The sequence below is a fragment of the Mercenaria mercenaria genome, chromosome 4 (genome assembly GCF_021730395.1).
Source record: "Mercenaria mercenaria strain notata chromosome 4, MADL_Memer_1, whole genome shotgun sequence".
NCBI lineage: Eukaryota > Metazoa > Mollusca > Bivalvia > Venerida > Veneridae > Mercenaria > Mercenaria mercenaria.
The window spans coordinates 35,235,123-35,248,434 of NC_069364.1; the positions used below are offsets into that span (position 1 = coordinate 35,235,123).

The following is a 13,312-nucleotide window of genomic DNA, read 5'->3' on the forward strand; positions in this document are numbered from 1 at the left end:
ATTTGTGTTGTGAAGTGAAATTTGACGTTGATTTTGACCTTGTGACCTACTTTCTCATTTCTCAAGCTACAGCTTCAAATTTGGACCACTTGCATAGTTTTGTGTACCGAAATAAACTTTAACCTTAAGATTGACCTAGTGACCTACTTTCAAATTTCTCAAACTACAGTCTTCAAAATTGATGCACATGCATAGTTTCGTGTACAAAGAACTTTGTCCTTGAAATTGATCTAGTGACCTACTTTCACATTTCTCAAGTTACAGCTTTTGAATTTAGACCACATGCACAGTGTTGTGTACGGAAATGAAATTTGACCTTGAGCTAGTCAGTAAGTCTTGAAATTTGGAACACACAAAAATGACACATTGGTGGGCGCCAAGATCACTCTGTGATCTCTTGTAAGATTTTTTTTTTCTTTTTGGTTAAATTTCTTCCCTTTGTTGTTCCTGTCCTTTGGGCTTAGATATTTTTTCTGAGGACCTTCTTGTCCTCAAGTGCAATGATAACAGGTGAGCGATATAGGGCCATCATGGCCCTCTTGTTTTTTTTTTTAATCAATTTGATGTTTTGTACCCTCACTCAGTCACTCTCGCTGCAGCCCCCCCCCCCCCCAAAAAAAAAAGCATTCATTTTCTGTTAAATTGATTTTGACTAATGAAATTATTTGCTTCTTAGTAACATCCTTAACTTTTTGCTGGATATATTTTTTGGCCATTCCTCACCACAAACCCTTTCGGCGGGGGATACCAATTCGTCGAATTTGCTTGTTGTTCATTCATTTTTCTCAACAACTACTTATCCAGACTTCAAGAAACTTGGCCAGAATGATCCCCTATTACCCTAGTTGGTCCAAAGTGAGAATGGGGTCACTGGGTCAGAGGTCAAGGTCTCAGGGAACTGAACATTGAGAATGGTTTCTGCTCAATATCTGGACAAGTATTTCACCTAGGACATTTAAACTTCATAGGTATGTTGGTCTTGATGTGTGTGTGACCCCTAATGATTTTGGGGGTCACTGGGTCAAAGGGACCAGGAAATTGAAAATGGTTTCCGCTCAATATCTGGACAAGTATTTCACCTAGGACCTTGAAACTTCGTAGGTATGTTGGTCTTGATGCGTACATGATCCCTATTCATTTTGGGTCACTTAGAATTTCAGGTTATAGTTTTGGTGCACTTTTACTTTATCTCAATTAATAGTAAATGGATTTGATTCAAACTTAAAATAGTTCTTCCACATAATCACCCACATCATATGATACAAGGGCTGTAACTCTTGCACCAATTTTTCATGAATTATGCCCTCTTTTTACTTAGATTTTTATGTTAATTTTAATGCATTTTCACTATATCTCTGTTATTTCACAAGAAATTTGATTCCAACTTAAAATAATTGTTCATCATCACCACCTACATCATTTGGCACAAGGGCCATAACTGTGGCACCTGTATTTTATGAGTTATTCCCCTTTTGTACATAAAATATCAGGTTAAAGTTTTAATGCACTTTCACTTTATCTCTGTTATTACCAAATGGATTTGATTCAGACTTAGAATAGTTGTACTACATCCTCATCCACATCATATGATACAAGGGCCGTAACACTTGAACCAATATTTCATGAATTATGCCCCCTTTTTACTTAGAATTTCAGGTTAATTGTTGTGCACTTCCACTATGTCTTTGTCATTACCTAATGAATTTGATTAAAACTTAAATTAGTTTTTCCAGATCATCATCCTCATCATATGGCACAGGGTCAGTTACTCTGGCACAAATGTTTTTGAGTCATATCCCCTTTTTACTTAGAATTAGTTTAATTTTGATGCTTTGGTATCTCTACTGTTACTAAATGGATTTAATCAAACTTTAAATAGTTGTTCCACATCATCACTCACATCATACAACACAAGTTCGATAATGCCGGCACCAGTACATTCTGAGTTATGTCTTCATTTTACTAATAGAATTTCCGGTTCAAGTTGCGATGCACTTTTGCTGTATCTCCAGTATTGCTAAACATATTTGATTAAAACTTAAAATACACGTAGCTTTTCCAAATTATTAGCCGCATGATATGACACATGGTGCATTACTTTTGCAGAAGTTTTCCATGAATTATGTTCCGTTTATTCCGATTTAATTTTTGAGTCGGCTAAACGCTGTCAAGCGTTTGACGAGTCCTTGCTATCGCCCGATTTCTCATTCTTAAATGGCCTTACAACACAGCGAAGTGATGTAGTTCCTTTAGATTGTCTCTAATTTCAAAGAGTTCATTGATTGAATGAAGTTCATTTATGTCAATCCTATTTGCTATGACCAATATACGATGTAATCTGTCATATTTATGACTTGTAATTGTGCAATACTCGAATAAAGCCACGTATAACGATTCAGCGGGATTTGGTAATACATTTGCGCATATGATTATGGTGACGAATTTTTATGCCTTTTATCTCAAATAGCAATATGATGTTCACAAATTCAAATAAAAACTGCATATTAACTTATTAGCCAAATTATCCATTTGTTACCTGTCCGTTTCAAAAAATATATCTTTAAAATCATTGCGCAAATAACAAAGTATATTGCGCTGTGCATTTTATGAATTGCGCAGGCTTACAAAGCTTGCGTAACATCCAGCGAAAGACAAAATATAGTTCCAGAACATACTGCTAGTATTTTATTGAGTGGGTACCTCTGAAAGCATTGGAATGTCTCTTATCAAAGAGTTTACCACATTCGATGAAATTAAATTATGACAGCTTCATTTTAAATGACCCGAATAAGATATGTGCAGTACGTTAATTCTTCCGCGAGACTTTGCGGATGAATCCCAACTACATTCTGGACAACTTGTCGGCGAACACGCATGACTGTTTATAAACAACGCTCTACGACTTTGTGCGGGTTGAATTTTGCAGTCAGTAAATGGATAAATTATCAGAAGAAGAAGCTCTTACTGGTTTGTTTAGTTACTACTGATATTAAAAATGATTTTATTTCTTATTTTTCGAGAAATAAACAAATCGGCGAAACATTAAATTGTATTTTCTTGTAGTTTTTGAAATCGAAGTAGATCGTCTATGTTTGGCTGCTTTGATGAAACGAAACAACTTTTTATGAAAAGATTTAAATAAGAGGTAATTTAACCGTAAACTTCAATGTCAGATACTGCTAAATGTCTTCGTATCATCACAATTTGTAAAATATATTGTTGAAACTGGTGAAAAGTGTAATCGTATCCGGATATAATATTTTGGGTAAATATCGAGCTGTGTTATGAAATTTTAACATTCAAGTAACATACATGATAGATATTATTGTAACAGAAATGATTCTAGAATTTATTTTTATTACACCTACATATAATCTATATCAGACTCATATTCTAGTCCTGAGGCATGATCTGAAAGTAAAAAGATGAAGTGACAGTCATACTTTGGATATTGTAATACTAGAAAGAATCTAGGTAATATTTAGAAATTGAAACAGAAGATTTTCAGTTAAAATCGCACCAAAGGTTGTATCAAGGGTCTACATACTCAAAAATTTCTTGTGGTAATACCCCAAACCCTACTTGCAGGAGGGGGTATCCTCCCACACCCTTCCCTAATATTGCCACTTTACAGTTTGATAAATTTGCCCTTTTACCACCTGCCGCAATGCCCATTTCAAAATCTGACTGCAATTTAAAGCGGAAAGAAACACCCCTCCCCACACCCACCCTGCTACCGACCACGTAAAAATGGCTCAAACATTTTTCTGCCCAGTCTGGGCCTGTCTGTCTACATGAATCAAAATGGATAATTGAAAGTGGATGGACTTCGGGATAACAGACATGATTTTTAAGGGGTTAACAAGTCTGAAATAGAATAAATGGTAGTTTTAACTAAAAAAGAACTGCATTTATTAATATCGGTTACACTATATATTGACACTCAGCAACATTTACATACATGTATCTCTAAACGCAAAAGTAAGTATACTTTAAATTGACATCACTTATAATATGACTGAACAATACCTAACATATGACAAGGCTGTCGCCAGGCCCATTATAATATCTGTAAAATATCAGTTCTTTCATCCATCCGTTACAAATTGTATGTGGCAATTTGCGCTGTAAAATTTTAATATTATAAATTGTCATATTCAAATTTTATCATGTGCGAATATATACCAGCCGATAATTGCCTCTTTTGGCAATGCTAGAGGCAAATGTTTACTGGAAAAATATATAAAGTCATGGGCAGTATCTTAGTTGTCAGCTGTCAAATTGTAGTTTGTACTTTCAACATTTTTATTTCTGCGAACCACTCTTCAATTTTAGAGAAATATATTGGGTTTAAATACTTGTATAATGTCAATCAAAGTTTTACTAGGCATCGACCGAATGTTCATTTTATTTATTGTAACAAAATCTCTCTTTAGTTGGGGAAAAAAACTAAAAACAAACTGAAACTGGTAGACTATACTGTCAGTACATCAATCATTAGCCGACTCAGGCCCTTCAGGCCTTTGATTTGAGACTGTTGTCCAATTTCTTCATCCACATTTGAGTCATTTAACACTCTAGTGACAGCTTCCTTAGATGTATGCAATTTCACTATCCAGCATCGAAATAGTCGAGAGCGCTGTCTCCTGTGACAGCTCTTGTTCATTTTACTGTGACAATTGCATTGGTGGATGATGAACTGTTTGAACGATCATATCACATCTTAAATCTTGACCCAGTTTACAATGCCTTTATTGTACATGTACTTAAAAAGTGGTCTGTCAACACCTGCCATATAAAGGCAGGGTGACGTTATAATAAGGGGAAATTTACACAGCAACTTGATTTTAGCGAAATGAATTGGTAGTCAGGATAAAATGGCATTTTGAAGAGTAAAACCTCCAGAAAAGCAGATATTTTCTTTCCCATTTGTGTTGATAAACTTTTATCTGAACAGAATAAAACCTTTTCTGCAGGACTAAATTCTCAAATTTTGCCATTCTGTATTAAAAATGAGTATGTTATACCCGCCGATGAAATCGGGAGGCGGGTATTGAAATGGCGTCTTCCGTCTGCAGCCATTTCTCAGTAACTAGCAGGTAGAATTTCATAAAACTTGAAATAAACATGAACCAACATACTGCGATGATGCCCGTCAAGTTTTTAGCTCACCTGTCACAAAGTGACAAGGTGAGCTTTTGTGATCGCGCGGTGTCCGTCGTCCGTCCGTAAACTTTTGCTTGTGACCACTCTAGAGGTCAAATTTTTCATGGGATCTTTATGAAAGTTAGTCAGAATGTTCATCTTGATGATATCTAGGTCAAGTTCGAAACTGGGTCACGTGCCTTCAAAAACTAGGTCAGTATGTCTAAAAATAGAAAAACCTTGTGACCTCTCTAGAGGCCATATATTTCACAAGATCTTCATGAAAATTGGTCAGAATGTTCACCTTGATGATATCTAGGTAAAGTTCGAAACTGGGTCACGTGCCATCAAAAGCTAGGTCAGTATGTCTAAAAATAGAAAAACCTTGTGACCTCTCTAGAGGCCATATTTTTCATGAGATCTTCATGAAAATTAGTGAGAATGTTCACCTTGATGATATCTAGGTAAAGTTCAAAACAGGGTCACATACCTTCGAAAACTAGGTCAAAAGGTCAAATAATAGAAAAACCTTGTGACCTCTCTAGAGACCATATTTTTCAATGGATCTTCATGAAAATTGGTCAGAATTTTTATCTTGATAATATCTAGGTCAAGTTCAAAACTGGGTCACATGAGCTCAAAAACTAGGTCACTATGTCAAATAATAGAAAAAACCACGTAATACTCAAAACTGGGTCATGTTGGAAGAGGTGAGCGATTCAGGACCATCATGGTCCTCTTGTTTTTTTGATTGGTCAATTTCCCTTAAGAGTTATTGCCCTTGATTTAATGAAAAATGTCTGTCTGCAGCCATTTCTCAGTAACTGGCAGGTAGAATTTCATAAAACTTGAAATAAACATGAACCAACGTACTGCGATGATGCCTGTCAAGTTTTTTTTTTAATTGGTCAATTTTCCTTTGAGTTACTGCCCTTTAATTGTGTAAAGATCCACAGATTTGTACATAACAAACCAACCAATTGGTAGAATTTCATTAAACTTCTTTCATTTTTAGCTCATCTGATTTTTTGAAAAAAAATGATGAGTTATTGTCATCACTTGAGCGGTTGTCGGCGTCGGCGTCGGCGTCGGCGTCTGCGTCGGCGTTGCCTGGTTAAGTTTTATGTTTAGGTCAGCTTTTCTCCTAAACTATCAAAGCTATTGCTTTGAAACTTGGAATACTTGTTCACCATCATAAGCTGACCCTGTATAGCAAGAAACATAACTCCATCTTGCTTTTTGAAAGATTTATGGCCCTTTTGTACTTAGAAAATATCAGATTTCTTGGTTAAGTTTTTATGTTTAGGTAACTTTTCTCCTAAACTATCAAAGCTATTGCTTTGAACTTGGAATACTTGTTCACCATCATAAGCTGACCCTGTACATCAAGAAACATAACTCCATCTTGCTTTTTGCAAGATTTATTGCCCTTTTGGACTTAGAAAATCAGTTTTCTTGGTTAAGTTTTATGTTTAGGTCAGCTTTAATCCTAAACTATCAAAGCTATTGCTTTTAAAACTTGCAACACTTGTTCACCATCATAAGTTGACCCTGTACAGCAAGAAACATAACTCCGTCCTGCTTTTTGCAAGATTTATGGCCCCTTTTGGACTTAGAAAATATAGTTTTTTGGTTTAAGTTTTATTTTTTTGGGTAAATTTTTTCCCCTTTTAAATATCAAAGCTATTGTTTAAATTTAAACATTTGTTCACCTCATAAGCTGCCCCTGTACAGAAGCAACATAACCCCATCTTTTTTTTTGCAATTTATTGCCCCTTTTGGATTTGAAAATCATTTTTTGGTTGGTATTATGTTTAAGTAAAACTTTTTCATAAATATCAAAGCTATTGTTTTTTAAACTTGCAAAATTTTTCACCATCATAATGGACATGTACACAAGAAACTAACCTTACCCTGCTTTTTGCAAAAATATGGCCTTTTTAGACTTAAAAAATTTGGGGTAGGACAATATTTCTATTACAAAAAAAAAAATCAGAGAGCGTCGCACCCGAAAGGCGGTGCTCTTGTTTTCAAAAATTTTTATTATAAAATGTGAAGTTGTGTTCCCACTGCAGTCCCACCTTGCCTTGGGTCACCACCACACCCCCCCCCAAAAAAAAACCCCAATCTTCCCTTTTTTTAGCTGAATTTTCCCAAAAATGTTAGCTATTTACTCACCCTGGCGTCGAGCGGGTCGGGTACCCTTGGGTTTTAGTTTTTGCATGCAAGTACTCACCATCAATTAAAGGCATATAGCTTTGAGACTTTTTTTTCTTTTTCTAGGTCAATTCCAACCTTTTGGGTAAAAGCCCCCAAAAATCTGACTATATTTTAGCAAATATCCCCTTTTGACTTAGAAAATTTGGTTTTTAAAGTTTTACATGCAAGTTTCTATCCCAAAACAAAGAATTTTGATTTGAAACTTACATGTGTCTTCGGGTTTTTAAAAAACTAGTTTTTTAGCACAAGTCCCAAACTCGACCTTCATTTTGGAAAATTATCCCCCCTTTTGGGCTTAGAAAATTCGGAAAAGTTTTGCTTTGAAAGTACTACAGCTATTTCAAAAAGGTTTTAGTTTTAAAAACTTTTTTTTCTTTTTTAGATCAATTACCCCTCACGGGGTCAAGCCCCAAAAATCTGCAGTATTTTGAGCAAATTTTTCCCCCCTTTTAGTTTATTAAAATTTTGGGTTAAAATTTTAATGCAAGTTACTATCTCCAAAACAATGCAGATATTGTTTGAAATTTAAATGTGTCTTCGGGGTTAAAAATCTAGTTGATGCAGAAATTTCCATAACCTGCCCTTCTTTTTGGCCCCAAAATTATGCCCCCTTGGACTTAGAAAATTTGGTTAAAGTTTTGCGTGAAAACATACAGTATTTCAAAAAGGCATTAGTTTTTAAATTTTTTTTTTTTTTTCTAGATCAATTCCCAAACCCTCAGGGGGCAAGTCCCATAACTCTGCATTTTTTGAGCAAATTATGCCCTTTTACCCTTTAAAAAATTTTGGTTATAGTTTTACATGCAAGTTATTATTCCAAAACAATGCAGATATTGATTTGAAATTCCGTGTTTGGGGGTTTATAAAAAATTGATGCGCAAGCCCCAAAACTTGACTTTCTTTTTTGGCCAAATTATGTCCCTTTTGGACTTAGAAATTTGGTTAAATTTTGTGTGAAATACATACAGGTATTACAAAAAGGGCATGTAATTTAAAACTTATTTTTTCTTTTCTAGATCAATTACTAACCTACTGGAAAAATTCCCATAACTCGGCATGTATTTTGGGAAAATTATGCCCCCTTTTTGGATTTTGAAAATTCTGGTTAAAGTTTTCTTGCAAGTTTCTATCCAAAACTAACAGATCAGAATTAAATTCACGTGCCTTCGGGTTATAAAATGGGACAGACAAGCCCCATAATGATATGCATTTTGGTAAAATTATTCCCCTTTTAAATTTTAAAAACTCTTTTGATATTTAACCTTTTTGGGAAATATTTTCCCGTTCTGGGACAATATTTTTAATAGCGGTTGGCGTTTAGGACCCCTTGTTTTAAAAAAAAGTTTCAAACCCTTTTGAATATTTTAAATGCAAAATTGTATAGAATGCCTACCCCCGATCATGTCCCCCATCCCCCAATTTTTTTTTTTTTTTTTTCCCCAATTAAAAAAAATATGAAATTTTGTACCCTCTCCGCAAAAAAAAAAAAAGCATTCATTTTCTGTTAAAATTTATTTTGATAATGAAATTTTTGCTTCTTATAACATCCTTAACTTTTTGCCGGATATATTTTTTTGACCACAATCCCTTTTGGCCGGGGATACCAATTCATTGAATTTGCTTGTTTTTTTAGTTAAGATAGATAAGGTTATTGCTGAAGGAATTCAGGTAGATTAAAAGATCATTGTTTAAAACTAAACTAGCTTTGTGATTTTGTTGATTTACTTTTAGAATATGATGCATTAAAAAGATTGGGAATCTCTGATCCAAAAGATTTTATAAAGAAACGCTTCAAATGTGAGCACATGATTTATCTCGGCACATGTTGCATGGGGCGTGCACTACAGGAACAGGTAGAGGCTAGTATGGAGGAGGCTCTGGCTGACGGTACCTGGGTTGATATAATGGTAATTTCTTTAGTGGCATGTATTGTAAAGTACCATAATATGATGTCGTTTAAATGCCCCATTTTTCATATTTGAAGTGTGATCAATTTTACAGTGCTCTTGTATTGTGCTTCATTTTTAGCTCAGCTGAGCAGCAATGCTCAGGTGAGTTATTGTGATCGCTCGATGTCAGGCATCTGTCTGTCGTCTGTCTGTCTGTCGTCTGTCAACATTTAGCTTGTGTATATGCTAGAGGCTGTATTTTTCAATTGATCTTCATGAAATTTGGTCAGAATGATTGCCTTGATGAAATCTAGGTCAGATTCAATTATGGGTAATCTGGGGTCAAAAACTAGGTCACTAGGTCATATCAAAGAAAAACCTTGTGTATGCGATAGAGGCTGTATTTTTCAATTGATCTTCATGAAATTTGGTCAGAATGATTGCCTTGATGAAATCTAGATAAAGTTCGAATATGGGTCATCTCAGTTCAAAAACTAGGTCATTAGGTCAAATCAAAGAAAAACATTGTGTATGCAATAGAATCTGTATTTTTCAATTGATCTTCATAAAATTTAGTCAGAATGATTGCCTTGATGAAGTCTAGGTCAAGTTCAAATATGGGTCATCCAGGGTTAAAAAGTAGGTCAATAGGTCAAAGAAAAACCTTGTGTATGTGATAGAGGCTGTATTTTTCAATTGATCTTCATGAAATTTGGTCAGAATGATTACCTTGAAGAAATCTAGGTCAAATTTGAATATGGGTCATCTGGGGTGAAAAACTAGGTCACTAGATCATATCAAAGAAAATACTTGTTTAAACTCGAGAGACCACATTTTTGTCCAACCCTAATGAAAATTGGCCAGAATATTTGTTTCCATGAAATCACTAGGTCAAACATGTTTACACTGTTATGGTATGTTTCTTAGGTGAGCGACCTAGGGCCATCTTGGTCCTCTTGTTGGAATAAAAAACATGGAGCTAAGTAAGTTGTTTATTAGTCCCCTTTTGGTTGAAAACCAGTTTCGGGGACTATAGGAATGTGCTTTTTTGTCCGTCCGTCATTCCATCAGTCCCCCCATTTGTCCGCATTTTGTGTCTGGTCCATAACTCTGTCATTCATTAAGGGATTTTAAAATAACTTGGCACAAATGTTTCCCATGGTGAGATAACATGTCTTGTGCAAAACCCAGACCCCTAGCTCTCAGGTCAAGGTCACACTTGGAGATCAAAGGTCAACAGATAATCCATGTAGGGATTTTAATATAACAAGAGCTCGTAAAACATGTAATGATCCACTTGATGCATTCAGTAACTGCACAAGGAACAGAAATTATTTGGTCACTGTGCACTGGATGTTTGACATACTGACCTCAAATAAATAATTATGGGTCATTTACCAGTCTTAAGTGACCTCCGTATCAAGTGCAAACTTAGACCAAAGCATTCTCTAGTTATTTGGCAAAAAAAAGTTCTTATGTTCTGGGTCAGTGTGACCTTGACCTTTGAAGTTTCATTTGCTGGTCATGACCAACCTCCCTATTAAGTTTCATGATCCTAGGCCCATGCGTTCTCAAATTATTATCCAGAAAAGGTTTAACTGTTCCGGGTCACTATGACCTTGACCTTGGACCTACTGACCTCAAAATCAATAGTAGTCATCTGTTGGTCATGGTCAACCTCCCTATTTATTTTTAGCCCACCATCATCAGATGGTGGGCTATTCAAATCACTCTGCGTCTGTGGTACGTCGTCCTTCCGTCCGTTAACAATTTCTCGTTATCGCATCTCCTCAGAAACTAACAGGGGGATTTTGGCCAAACTTTGTCAGAATGATGTATTGATACCCTAGTTGTGTCCCCCTGAAAATCAGACTGGTTCTACAAATTTTGAGTGAGTTATGGCCCCTTGTTTATTTTTAGCTCATCTGATTTTTTGAAAAAAAATGATGAGTTATTGTCATCACTTGAGCGGTTGTCGGCGTCGGCGTCTGCGTCGGCGTTGCCTGGTTAAGTTTTATGTTTAGGTCAGCTTTTCTCCTAAACTATCAAAGCTATTGCTTTGAAACTTGGAATACTTGTTTACCATCACAAGCTTACCCTGTATAGCAAGAAACATAACTCCATCTTGCTTTTTGCAAGATTTATGGCCCCTTTTGTACTTAGAAAATATCAGATTTCTTGGTTAAGTTTTATGTTTAGGTCAACTTTTCTCCTAAACTATCAAAGCTATTGCTTTGAAATTTGGAATACTTGTTCACCATCATAAGCAGACCCTGTACATCAAGAAGCATAACTCCATCTTGCTTTTTGCAAGATTTATTGCCCCTTTTGGACTTAGAAAATCAGTTTTCTTGGTTAAGTTTTATGTTTAGGTCAGCTTTTATCCTAAACTATCAAAGCTATTGCTTTAAAACTTGCAACACTTGTTCACCATCATAAGTTGACCCTGTACAGCAAGAACCATAACTCCATCCTGCTTTTTGCAAGATTTATGGCCCCTTTTAGACTTAGAAAATATCAGATTTCTTGGTTAAGTTTTATGTTTAGGTCAACTTTTTCTCTTAAATTATTATTATATTATTATACCACATTTATATAGCACTCTTTTCATGCACTTGTACACGTTCAAAAGTGCTTTACAGAATAAATTGCAAAAATACAAACAAATACGTATACAAAGATAATGCATTCCACATTAACAAAAATCATGAATGAAAACAAGTATAATTTAAAAAAAAAACAAGATAAAAAAAAATAAATGTACCGGTCAGTTAACAAAATATTGTACAAAGAAGTGGGTTTTGAGCAGGCTTTTGAAAGCAGCTAGCGTGTCAGCTTCCCTGATCTTGACAGGAAGAGAGTTCCAAAGCTTTGGAGCAGTGCACTAAAAGCTGCGATTGCCATACATCATGGTATTAGATTTTGGCATAACCAGTGACAGCGTGTCTTGCGATCTTAGGGTCCTGACCGGTTTATACACTTCTAGCATATCCCTAATATAGACAGGGGACTGATTGTGTAACGCCTTAAAGGTGTGGGTCAGAACCTTGTACTGCACCCTGTATTTCACTGGCAACCAGTGAAGCTCCTTTAGAACCGGTGTTATATGATTGCGACGGGGCGTCTTAGTGATTACGCGAGCTGCAGTGTTCTGGACATGTTGCAACTTGTTAAGTGTGCTGTTTGGTATACCACTTAACAAGGCATTACAGTAGTCTAACCGTGAAGTAACCAGGCTGTTTATAAGGGTTTTTGTGGCATCACTGGTAAGATACCGTCTGATGTGACCTATTCTGCGAAGTTGTGCATATCCAGCCCGGCACACCGAGTTGACTTGTTGTTCCATATCCATACCGCTGTCAAATACTGCTCCAAGATTCCTAACACATTTCGTGGATTTTATCACAGAATCACCGACCTTCACAGAAACGTCATCAATGTACTTGGAGTTACGCTTTGATGTCAATAGCATTACCTCAGTTTTGTCAGCATAGAGCTTCAGCATGTTGGAATTCATCCACGAGACAATTTCAGTCAGACAGCTCTCAATGCGGCGCAAAGCTTCACTTCTGGCCACAGCCTCTATCGGCTTAAAAGATAGGTATAATTGAGAGTCATCAGCGTAGAAATGATGAAGAAGTCCATGACGTCTGCATATGGCACCCACGGGTTTAGTGTACATGATATAGTTCTTTGGACCAAGCACTGATCCCTGGGGCACACTGTATTATCTAAGCTATTGCTTTGAAACTTGCAACACTTGTTCACCATCATAAGCTGACCCTGTACAGCAAGCAACTTAACTCCATCCTGCTTTTTGCAATAACTATTGCCCCTTTTGGACTTAGAAAATCATTTTCTTGGTTGAGTATTATGTTTAAGTCAACTTTTCTCATAAACTATCAAAGCTATTGCTTTAAAACCTGCAATAGTTTTTCACCATCATAAGTGGACACTGTACATCAAGAAACATAACTTTATTGTGCTTTTTGCAAGAATGATGGCCCTTTTTAGACTTAGAAAATCATGGGTAGGACAATATTTCTAATACACAAAAC

At 35.9% G+C, this 13,312-nt stretch overlaps 1 protein-coding gene across 3 annotated transcripts in view; it reads left to right on the top strand.

Moving 5' to 3' along the window:
* The window catches only part of LOC123552806 (E3 UFM1-protein ligase 1-like), a 385,734-nt gene that overhangs the window by 178,357 nt on the left and 194,065 nt on the right, over positions 1-13,312 (top strand). For all 3 annotated transcript variants that reach the window (XM_053540920.1, XM_053540921.1, XM_053540922.1), the window contains one exon: positions 9,097-9,272. In XM_053540920.1, coding sequence (XP_053396895.1) covers positions 9,097-9,272 — 176 coding nt within the window. The remainder of the gene's footprint in view (positions 1-9,096; positions 9,273-13,312) is intronic.